Raw genomic sequence first — 12,464 nt, 5'->3', positions numbered from 1 at the left:
GAGTTGCGAAAGTGGGGGCACTGTTGAGCTCACAGAATGAAAAACTGCTGCATCATCTATGGCTGGGTTCAACAACGTGTTGTCCTCAAGGGCCGAGAACTGCTGGTTTTCCACCCACCCTTTGCCTGGGAGTCAGGTGTGAAGACCAAGTCTGGCCAATCAGTAGCATTAATTACCCCTGAGGAAAGAAAACCAGTGCTGGATTTGGATTTGAGGGCCAGGGTCAATGATCCCTGGTCTATGGGCTGTGTTGCCAGGGCTGGAGGGGATGTACCACTAAAATTTCTGACTGCTCGAATAGCCTGTGGTCAGGCTGCGATATGGGGAGTATTGAATATTAATGAGTGTAGTCCTACCAACTCTAATTAGCTTGATGGCAATACAGTATTTGATACTGCCACACTTGTACTTGAAGTTGGAGTGACAGATGGTTCTTTGTGTTCAATTCAAAGAGGTATTATTTCACGACAAGTGAAATTTGGACAAGCAAAACAAATGTCTACTTTTAAAATCGCAAGAAGTCAATGATTAGCAGCGCAAGTGGCTATCCACCCCTAAACCTTTTATGATGAATAAAAATGCAGCTTTCCTGGCGGGGAGGAAGTAATTACTGTAGATGGCTTACCAGCTACTATTGACTTTTTGGTTATTAGAAGAGCTGTTACTAGCACAGTAGCACTGGGTGTTGTACATTAGAGAGATCGAGAAAGCGAGTGCATGTGTGACATTCTAAATTGAACGGAGGTGGAAATTATATGAAGAGGTGTGTGTGGATTGGCTGTCACATGATGGAAAAACTTGAATCTGAAGTTGAAAATGGGTGGCAGGATTAAACAAGTGCTTATTTGGATTGAATCACAATTTTGACCTTTTGCCTGAAATGGTAAGATAATGTGTAATTTGAGGAACAGTATATTGATGTACTGTCTCTCGGGTACAAACTCAAACTCATACGCACATGCACACTCAGCCTCAGCACTCAGTCGTTGTCAAACACAGTCACAGTCACTCTCTCTCCCCTTCTCTCCCTCTAACATACACACACACACACACACACACACTCTCCCAGAAAAGCAGAAACTCGGGCACAGTCCTCATCTCATCTCGGTCTCTCAGCAGGGAATTTTAGGATCGGTTGACAACAACCGCGATGCAAAGGGTCACCTTCACTGCAAGGCTGTCCACATACCCCCAAACACCGACTCCAAGCCCTGAAGCATAGAACGCACTAGAGCAAACAGGGAAGAGAGGGCTTTTATGTGTCCATTAGAATCCCACAGAGGCTACAAGAACCGCCTACCATCACCCCCCCCCCCCACCTGCCCCCAACCCCCCACCCCCACACTGCAGAGTTACAGCTACCTCAGCTGGCTGCCAGCAGAACTGGTTTCAACCTTCAAATGTGCACAATTTGGTATTCAATAAACACATTTATTGTGAAGCAGGTGTGGGTGTAATGAAACGATTCTTAATTAGAGGCAGGATGGCCTCTAACCTCCCCCCTGTCCAAAAAAAGAATAATAATAAACGGGCAACAGCTGGAGATTTATTGTATCTGCACAAGACAAGAAATATGCTTTCATACTTTCAGTTTAATTTACGTTGCTTGTGTTATTATTTATTTATTTATTATTTATTTGTCCTTATTTATATGCATGCTCTTTTACTGAAAGCCCCTTTTCACTTTCACACAGACACCCAATCGCACAAATAAATTGCACAAAATCAATAATACAATAAAGATAAAAAGTGACCAAATGCATCAGGTTCTCTTTAAAATTGATTCAAATTCTCCAGGAGTAACCAGGTCTGTTAGCTGAAGCCCCCTTCGTGAGCTATTCCAGGCCAACGGTGTGGAGAACTGAAAAGCCTTTTTACCTAGCTCAGTATGGACGGCATGAATTTTCATTATCACAGCGTCATGTGCTTGTAACTGGTATGTGCCATAATTCTCGGTCAAATAAAAAGAAACATAACTGGGAGGAATTCACAAAACTGTAATTATAGAACTTCTATATAAAACATACCAGTGGCTAAATTGACACATGGATAGAGCCCAACTGACTTTTGAGTACAGAGAGCAATGAGAGCATTTATTGTTGTTGCCCTGATGCAGAGTGAAATTACATATGTTTATATCTCTGTTCCAGGATATTTACAGAAGAAGTTCAGGTTAAGTTCCTTGCTCGTGGATTCAGTGGGAGTTCCCCCGCCTTAAGTTTGAACCTTTGACCTCTCGTTACGAGTCACAAGCTCCTTAGCCAAGGCACCACAAGCAGAGAAGAAGAGGAAGAGGAAGAAGAGTCCCTGCTTAGTAGAAGCAAAGCGTGCTATTCCAGTATCCTACATATGGCATGTACTAAGTGCCCATTACGGCATGGGCACCAAACGCAATCCGGTGTAAAGCCAATAGTGAGAGACCGCAGCGTTTAATGAATTATTAGTGCAGAAGGAATATCACTGACCCTCCTTTTAATCAATCCATTTCAACGTTCTCTGATTTTACCAACTGTTTTGGTCTCGTAAATTGCTGGAAATTTAATAGTATTTGTCCCAAGTTCAATCACTGCAGTAAATCTGTTTTAGTCTCTTTGTTTTATAAGGTGCTGTACGTGTGAGGACATTTCTATTTTAAATGATTAAGATCACCTCCTTTATACAGTTGGTTTCTCTGTGCCAGCGGTATAGACTACCGAAATGAATGATGCCAAAAATGCAGGAAAAAAAAAAGGTCCTAATGCATTCTCAGCGATAAAAATGTCATTTCAGCACCTTTGTCAGCTTGTGCTAATGAGCAGTATCTCTTTAGCTGGAGCATTGTATTCTTATCGCAATGAATGTGCAGCCATTTTCTTTTTTTATTATGATAATAGTTAGAAAATGGTCCAGATTTCTTGCCCGTCATATCACCGTTGTACCTGTACGTATTACTACAAGAACTTCAAATGATAAATTCCCTAATATATTTTTTTCTTCAGTGAAATTGGTTTTAAAACAAACGTCCTCAGTACCTTGACGAAGGAGGTTCAGCCCCATGAAAACAATGAATGTGTATGCGCGTGTGGTAATAATAATATTGCATTCATATAGCACTTTTCTCCCACTCAAAGCACATTCCAGTGATGAGGGAGACCACTACCAATCACCTGGCTGATGTACTGCAGCTATTTTGTGCAGTAACACTCACCACACATCAGCTGAGGTGGAGAGGGAGAGAACAATCTTTAGCCAATTAAACTGGAGGATGATTAGGTGGTTGAGGGAGCCAGGTTGGGATTATAGCCAGGACACCGGGGAACCTACTCATTTCAAAAAATGCGATATTTAATGACAACCGTGACTGAGGACTTTGGTTTAATGTCTCATCAGGAAGATGGTGTCTCATAGAATACAGTGTTCCCACCGTTGCATTGAGGTTTGTTTGACCAGATGGAAGATCGCCCCTACAAAACCACTTCCCACAGCAACTTACTGTAGTTTTCCCAGGAGGTCTCCCATCCATGTGCTAACCAAGCCCACGCCTGATTCGCTTCAGCCATTTTGGCAGGAGCAAGGTATATGGTGGGTTTGGCTGCTGGCAATGATTGACTGTGATGATTAAACCGTTCGAGAGTGTCCATTGGCAACAAGCCATTAGTTAAAATGGTTGATATTTTTGTTGACACAGTTGTGCTTCTATACATTTCTCATTTTCATTTTTTTATACTGCACCTTGGTGGAATTGACTCCTGTTAATTGCCAAAATGGATAAATAATAATAATATGTTTGCTGTGGTACTTTGCGCACTAGCATCAGGCAAGTAGCCATCGCTCGTCTTTGAGTTGTCTAAGAGGTGTTGTTGCGCATCTGCCTCCCCCCTTGCTGGCTTTCGGTTCCCCTGTGAAATCGTTGATTTAGTGTGAGAGATTTCACAAGCGGGGCTGTGAACCCACAGCTGTTTCGGTGGCTGAGATCCAGCAGCAGCGGGAAATATGCCACACCTGGGCTCCAGGACTTTGTGGCAACGCTGCTGGACCTAGGCGGGGGCGGGGCGGTTCGCGCACGGGCAGGAGTTCGGTTTAATTTACAGTCAAGGTCAATCTTTTTATAACGTGGTGATGGTAGGTGCTTATTTCCGTTTCGCTGAGTGTGCACCAAGTAGTCTAGTGGAGGATAAAATGCGTTTTTTGTGCATTAGTGGTGCAGTATGGGCACGCTGCGCTTAAATATCTAAAGGCTGAAATTACTCTAGCCCTGGGCATAGAGCTGTGTAAAATATTCCAATACACAGCGAACTCTCCTGCTTTAAGACACGCATAGTAGGCTAGAGCCCTGCTCAACATGCATATGCACACTGGGCTATGTAGCCTACAACATCACAGCTTGTTAATCATTAGGCTGTATTAACAAGCTTTCTCATTTTACAAAACCTGGAACTTGAACAGTTCTGGTTTTGAAACAGAAACGAACCGGTGGCCGAACGGTTACGCGGTGCGCGGTGGTGACAGTTTCGGTTATTACTCCGCAATTGAAAATCTCGGCGGAAAAGAGGCCATTCGTCTCACAAGCGTGTGACTGTCTCGCCTTTCAAGACCTTTCTCATAACGAACAAAAGCAACACAACGCAGCCTACCTTCTCCCACTGTAATCCGGAGCATTCTTTACCTCTTTTGTGTTAACAGGACCTCCGACAATAGGAATATGCTTTGGCACACTTTCAGAGCAGAATAGCTGACACCATTGATCTGAATTTCTGCTCCAATAAGATACGGTTTAAGTGACAGTGAGACCGGATTCAAAAGCAGAGAAACTTTGGCAAGTTCGGCTGTTACAGTAAAGTTTTGCCAATAGGAAATATGTTTCACCACTTTTTGAAATTTTCCATGCTGAATGTTTTTATTTATATAAATTTGGTGGGTAGCTGTTATTGCAAAACATGTGGGTTTGACTGTGATGATTAAACTTTGTTGACTCATTAGCTTAGCGCCTTAAAATGAGTGGGAATTTCTGATATTCAATAATCCAAATACAAATAAGATATAGCCTAAATCATCAGCACTTATCGCTGTGCATCATAGTATTTATATCTAATCCATAATGGCGTTTGTTACTTTTATTTTACATGCTGCGAATCACTTATCCGTGACTCAGACAAGATGTTTGACATTTCTGCCTGTTTCTTTGGCAGTGGAGTCTGATGGTAGAAATGTTCGGTTGCGAGTCTGCTTCCTTGCTGCCCAGTCGTCCGTTTCAGGCGCCCGTAAGCGGACAGACGCGCTACGCTGTTACTTCTTTTCACTCGGCCCAGCTGCGCTGCGATTGTGTTGGGTGAAGCTAAATACGCGGCAAGGGTAGACTGAACGCACGCGATCGACCGGTCACAGTCGCTGATGCACGATGGGTGGTCAGTCCAAGGCTCCGCGTCGCTCCGAGATGTTTCACTCTGTTACTCCTGCACAGCTGGGCTCACTGAACCCACACTATGAACGTGGTGCTGGGCCCAGTTTTTTCCAGCCGTTGCTGCTGTGGCCTATATTAGGTAACTTGACTTTGCTGGCAACCTTACCGTCGGGGATCTAGCTAATTAACCACACCTGTTTTTCTGACTACGCTCGCACGAGCAAATTAATCGATGTGTTTTCCACAAATATATACTGCTGTTAAATTTTGATTCCGTTTGTCTAAAAATGATATTGGCCCTACTCGGCTCGAGATGAGCAACAAATGGTGTGATAATTTTCTCAGAACTGGCTCATTCTGAATGTGCTGTCTGGCGTCTTGCCAGATTACATTTACAATAATAATAATAATAATAATAATAATTTAATTAATTATTTGTTATTTTGCTGATGATTTTATCCAAAGAGACTTGCAGTTGATGAGCAATACGGGGTTAAGGGTCTTGCAAATCAGCTGTGCGGATCTTATCGTGACTTCACGGGGCTGGAACCACCAACCTTTCCGTGTATCATAGCCTTTAGGCTACAGGCTGCCTCATTTCAGCCAGCTGTGCCTCTCGCGTGACGTAATGGCGCGGACAGCCTCTGCCTAGCGCGCCCCGGCGGTCAGTATGAATCGAAAGCAGGCCGAGCTATCGCCGCTGGAGGCGGCCGACCCCAGCTCAACTCCACCAGGCACGGACAATGCGAACGGAGCGCTAGCCCTTCCCACGCACCCCGCCTGCCCGCTGTGGTCCGGGAAAGGATTAGCCTCTGCTCCCGTTAGCGCATGCTCCCCTGTAGAACTCAACGGGTGCTTCACTTGTGCTGGCGCAGTTCCGAGTGAACACACTGTTCGACTTCAGAGGGGGGGAAAGGGGGAACGGTTTTTATAAATGAGAAAATGGTGGCAAATTTAGGATTTAGTCAGATGCGCTAACCCTCGTGAAGCTGAGAGCCGCTGAAACTTCTGCATCGTCCCTCACTCACGCCCACAGGTTTATATTTAAACCGCTGTAATGAGACCCGCTGCGTGGGTCTGAGCACCGACAGTAGCTTGCCAAGGTTTTGTTGAGAGGGCCAATGGGAGGCAGCAGCTGTTGCGTGCAACTCACCTGTCCCCCGCCTGCCGATTGGCCGGTTGGGCCAACCTCCGGGCAGAGCCATTCACCCCCAGTTTCCATCTCCTTTTCACAAGGAAGTGCATCCTCCCAAGTTGGGCTTCTCTCCCCTCCTCCTCCTCCTTCTCTTCTTCAGCATCGCAGGAAAACTATGCCGAGCTCAGCATGTCTCTGACAGCAGCCTGGCAACAACACCACCCACTCCTCCACCCCCCTCCACCCCCGCCTTCCCCAAGCTGTGTGGTGCAGGCTCGGACGGTCACGTGCTTGTGACTGCTCTGGGGTGGTTCCGGGGCAGACGGGCACCCCTGAACCTGTATAGACGTCCTCCCGGCCATGCTTACAGGGCAAAAAGAGACACATCTGTGGCAGGAAGTGATGTATTCATACTCCGCCTGTACCGCACCGGAAAAAAAGGACTGGAATAAAGGCAAAATGTGACCAGATAGTCATATCAGTCTTCATAAACAGCCCTGAAAATGGCATAAGAAGGAAACTTCGGCGTGACATATTGTTAAACTGGTATAGGATTGGACATGCAGGCTCTGTGACTGCCTGTATAGATGTTGAGGCTTTAAGGGGCTTGTCCTTGTTGTTGAGTTCCTTATTCACAGAGGGTGTTTATGTCAAATGTGTGAAGTCATGCTCCGGTGTTCTCATTATTGTCAGAGAGAGAGAGAGAGGAGGGTGTGTCAGTTCCGTTGTCGCACCACCCGATTCCTGGCTGTTATTGATCTCTCCCAGCTGGAAACTTTGACAGCAGATAGGGGTGATGTCGGAGAGCGGAAGAGCGCGGCATTCACTCCGCCTGGGAACTTTTGTTCCGCTCTTAGACCCGGGTGCATCTCTGGAATCGTCCTAGGTGCTTAACCTAGATCTGTGCTTGTGTTTTTGCTCCAGGTTTCATGGAGTGATTGTGTGTGTGTGTGTGTGTGTGTGTGTGTGTGTGTGTGTGTGTGTGTGTGTGTGTGTGTGTGTGTGTGTGACATGTGTGGGTGTGTGTGCGTGTGCTAGCAGGCTGGCCCAAACTATTAAAATATTTGATTGTTGAGTAGGCGTTTTAATTTTAATGTAGGATTTGAATTTCTTTTTTTTTTCCACAAAACTTATCAGTAAAGGTGAACTGAACTATTTCATAGGCACATCCCTTTACAGTAATAGTTATTGTATCAGTACTGTTAACATGGAAATATAAAATATATATATTTTAAAAATATGATACACCTGTACTGTAGTTGGTAGAGCTTTTTTTTATTGAGCAGACGTGTTTGTGATCCATCTGCATGTGTGTGTGTATGTGTGTGTTGGTTGTTCCTGTATGTGTCTATGTTTGTGCCTGTGTGCGTGTGCATACATTTGTGTGTGCATTTATGTCAGTGTGTGTTTGTATGTCAGTGTGTGTTTGTATGTGTGCTTCTATGTGTGTGTGCAGGTGTGCGTGCAGGTGTGCGTGCCTGGTTGCCTGTATCGGGGTCATTGGGTTTTACCCGACAGAAGAACCTGAATGTGTCTTTAAAAGGCTGCTGAAATCTAAACCATGCTTACTGCGTTCGCAGATGGTTAACTGCCCCCTCCTGGAAGTATGTGCAAACATCCAAGTATGTTCAGAGATGAAAGACTTCTATGGATACATGGCTTTCCATATTTTTAAGGCTCCCCTGGCACCATAATGAGAGATTAGTGGAGGTGTGAGTATTTATGGAGTGGGGTAGTGTTGTTATTCCTTTAGCACCACTACAGTTCCCCCCTCTCTTCCTGCTTGGTACAGAATCCTATTCAAGCAGCTGTTCTTATAGCTCCCCAGTCCAACCTTTACTTGCTTAACTCCCTGTAGGTCATCTAAGGAGGCTGAAGGCTGTACGGAAAAGATGATTTTTTGGTGGTGTTGGGGAGGCGGGGGGGGGGTTATATGTGTTATATAACCTGAGAGCGTTTTGGGGGGCGAGGCATGGTAGGGGGGGGGTGCTGATCTCTCCCAGCTGTGGATGTGCGATGTCGCAGGGAGAGATGAATAGCAGCCGCCACTGAACGAATTGCTGGCGGTCGCCGTGGTGACTGATTATTGCACCAAATGGGCTCTGGGAGTTCAGAGCTGTTGCCCCCTGGGAAATCTGATGATTGGCGTTGCTCACCTGCCAGAGCAGACTCACGCGCACACACACACAAACACGGCAACAGTCGGAACAACACGTAAACAGGCGCGCTGGCTACAAACGCGTACGGCACGTACGAATGGGCGCGAGCGAGGAAAAAGACCTGCGTGAACGGCATACGTACGCGCAGACGGGCCGCTCTGTTGCCATGGAGAAGGCCAGCTCATGCGTGGCTCTTCCCGCAGGGTGCCGGAAGGCCAGGTGGAGGTGGACCCCGCGGCAGCCGGCCGACTGCACAGCCTGGAGGAGCAGCTGATCCAGGCCAAGGAGCAGATCAACAGCATCCAGAGACAGCCTGGAGATGGTGAGAGAGCCCACACTGTATTCTATCTATATGAACTAGTGCCGTCAGGCCGGCGCTATAGGATACCGTTACATAAGACCAACAGAGACCGTCTGCCATTTGTGCCATCTAGAACTTTCTTTATTTTTGTATTTGCTTTAGCATTACATGACATGTTATTTTGCTGACGCTTTTTTTTCACCCAAAGGTGATTAGACATTGTACAAACCCCCCCTGGAGCAATGTGAGGTTAAGGGCGTTGCTCAAGGGCCCAAAAGCTGTGTGGATTTTTTTGTGGACACACCGGGAGACTGAGCCACCAACCTTGCGGGTCCCAGTCCCGTTGGGCCCTTGAGCAAGGCCCTTAACCCTGCATTGCTCCAAGGGAGGATTGTCTCCTGCTTAGTCTAATCAACTGTACGTCGTTCTGGATAAGAGCGTCTGCCAAATGCCATTAATGTAATATAATGTGTGTTTCGGACATTTTGGATTCAAATGCATTTCTGTGCTTCATTGATCTTCCCTGGTGCTATTGTGCCAACCAAGAGGACCAGAAGTTTGGGCTCGCACTGTTTGAAGTATTTGAATCCAAAACAATTACGTATTTGACCCATGTCTGGTATGTGCGTGTGGTCTAAATACAGTCTGTAACCACTTTGATAATCCTGTACCCCAGCTTCCAGTGAAAATATCTAATAAGCCAATCATGTGGCAACAACTAAATTCATAAAAGCATACAGATGGTCAAGAGGTTCCGTTGTTGTTCAGAATGGGCAAGAAATGTGATCGAAGTGACTTTGTCACAAAAAACATCCAGTGAGCAGCAGTTCTGTGGGCAAAAACACCTTATTAATGAGAGAGGTCAGAGGAGAATGGACAGACTAGTTCAAGCTGACAGGAAGACAACAGTAACTGAAATAACTATTTCCTCTGCATACAACAGTGGTATGCAGAAGAGAATCTCTGAACACACAACACCTCGAACCTGGAAGTTGATGGGCTACCAATAAGTCTAAAAAATAAGTCTAATATATACCTAATAAAGTGGTCACTGAGTCTATGTGTGTCTGTGAGTGTGTATCGGTGTGTGTGTTGAGTGTGCTATTTGTCCCAGGCCCTTCCAGAATCCTCCAGAGTACCATTGTGTTTCTGAAAAACACACGCCAACTCCCTCATTCTGGGTCACCCCACCCCCCCCTTGCTCACACACTACCTTTTTGTTGTCCAGAGGGCATGACTGCAAGTTGAGCAGACACATTTCTCGGGCAAATGTACTGTAGGTCGCAGACGGGGTCAGGCTTCAACCTGGATTATGTGATGCGTGCAGGTGCACCCCCTAGAGGTGCCACGGTGTATTTCACCAGTGTCTGTGCACATGAACTGTTCTATTAACTGAGCAGATATCTGTATATCTGCATATTCTTAATAGGGAAATATTTATCTGCAATTGTCTGGCTTATCATGAATATAAAAAAAAATAGGTTTGGCTGCAGACAGTGCAGACAGTTAGCACAGCAAAAGATGGCAGCAAAATCTCCTAGAATTTGTTCAGGCTAATTAAAATGGGGTCAAAACTGACTGTGACACGGCTACTTACTGGGGCTAAACCAGAATTAGCAGTGCAAACAAACCGAGCCGCTTTGTTCCGGTTTTTTTCTCCAATAAATGGATATGTCACCATCTGTCTTACTTTATTACCGTGGAATAATAAAGTACGACGGGTCAGGGCTGAAAATCAGGCCGGCGTAGTGTGTGCGTGTCCGAAGGTTAGCCAGTCTTCTGGCATCTCACCGTCTCTCTGTTCCTGCCTGTCACTCCCCCCCCCCCCCCCTCCCTCTCACTTCCTGTCCATCACACCTTCCCGCCAGCAGGTCCCGGGAAGAACCAGGAAGTCCTCCGCAGGAAGATTGAGAATGGCGTGAAGGAGCTTTGGTACTTTGTGCGCAGCGAGATCAAAAAGCTGGGTCAAGTGGAGTCTGCAGTTCTGCAGAGGCACATCGACAGCCTGCTGCAGGACCTGGGACACCAGCAGAGGTCAGACACGGACACTCCGGGAGGATTCGGGTTGTGTGGGGCAAGCACACCCCTGGGTCACGTTTATTACTTGGCTCGTGTCATTCGTACCTCACGGAACCGTATTTAAAAAACGCTGTGAGATGCTTCTGACCGTTCTGCGTTATGAAATGGACATATATTATTGCCATTAATTATCTTTAGTCTTATTAGTCGTAATGATGATGATTAAGTACAGGCGAGGTGGCGGGTGTGTGTGCGTGCGTGCGTGCGTTGAGTGTGCAACATAAAGCAATGCATTCTCACCGATTGTCACAGTCCTGCCCTCCATGGCCTGGTTATGGCGGGTTAGCAAAATGGAATCATTAGGCAATTTCTGCAAAATGGTGGTCTCCAGTCAGACGCTCCCTTATTTCGATGGCAGTTTTATTTGTTTGTGGAAATCGGGCCACTAATTGCAGTAATTGCGTCTGATTGCATCGCTAATTTTAAGGCTGCCAATGGTAGTCGGGAAAACCCCTTTGCTCGTCGCCGCCCTTCCCCACACGCCCACGGACCTCGTCTGCTCGGTCCTCTGATCTTTGGGAATCCCAGCATCCCTTGCAATCGAGCAGCCTCCTGTTCGCCTTGCTATAGCTTTTTGTTTTCATCCATTCCCATGCGAGAGCAATCCGTGTACGCTTTTCATTTGGCTTCCATATTGGCAAATTGCCTTCCTCTTTTTAATAATAAAAATAAGTTCCCTAGGTTGCCTTACAAAAACAAGAAGTAGGTAATAAACGAGTAAAATGCTTACATAAACAGATAATTAAAATACCAATACCAATAATAAAACGGGTAAAATATGCTGCCCTCCATAATGTTTGGGACAAATACCCATGATCAAATCTTCATTTCCCTCTGATTTGCCACAATATGGAATCACACAAACAACGTGTGGTTTAGGTGCACATTCTTTTGTTAAAGGTTTTGTTAAAGGGTATATTTATACATTTTGGTTTCACCATGTAGAAATTACAGCAGTGGTTATACATATTCCCCCCAGTTCAGGGCACCATAATGTTTGGGACGCATGGATTGACTGGTGTTTGTAATTGCTCAGGTGTGTTTAATTGCCTCCTTAATGCAGGTACTGTATAAGAGAGCTCTAAACGCTCTAGTCTTTCGTTCACCTTTGGAAACTGCTGTTTATCAACATGAGGAACAAAGTTGTGCCAATGAATGTCAAAGAAGCCATTTTGTGACTGAGAAACAAGAAGAAAATGGGTAGAGACCTCGGCCAAACCTTAACAAAATCAACCGTTTGGAACATAATTAAGAAGAAAGTGAGCACTTAATGACCTTACTAAATGCAAAGGAACTGGCAGGCCATGGAAGACCTTCACAGCTGATGATAGAAGAATTCTCTCCATAAGAGAATTCTATGGGTTTCTGACAATTCCTCCGTGCAGAATTTTTCAGAATCAATGATATCCT

At 45.6% G+C, this 12,464-nt stretch overlaps 1 protein-coding gene across 3 annotated transcripts in view; it reads left to right on the top strand.

The window, feature by feature from the left end:
• Nucleotides 1-12,464, top strand: part of LOC133132133 (alpha-(1,6)-fucosyltransferase) — a 97,473-nt gene that overhangs the window by 64,444 nt on the left and 20,565 nt on the right. For all 3 annotated transcript variants that reach the window (XM_061247338.1, XM_061247347.1, XM_061247329.1), the window contains 2 exons: nt 8,878-8,996; nt 10,847-11,009. In XM_061247338.1, coding sequence (XP_061103322.1) covers nt 8,878-8,996; nt 10,847-11,009 — 282 coding nt within the window. The remainder of the gene's footprint in view (nt 1-8,877; nt 8,997-10,846; nt 11,010-12,464) is intronic.

The sequence above is a fragment of the Conger conger genome, chromosome 1 (assembly GCF_963514075.1).
Source record: "Conger conger chromosome 1, fConCon1.1, whole genome shotgun sequence".
Classification (NCBI taxonomy): Eukaryota; Metazoa; Chordata; class Actinopteri; order Anguilliformes; family Congridae; genus Conger; species Conger conger.
Note: the sequence above shows the minus strand (reverse complement) of the source record. Positions and strands in the feature narration are given on the sequence as shown.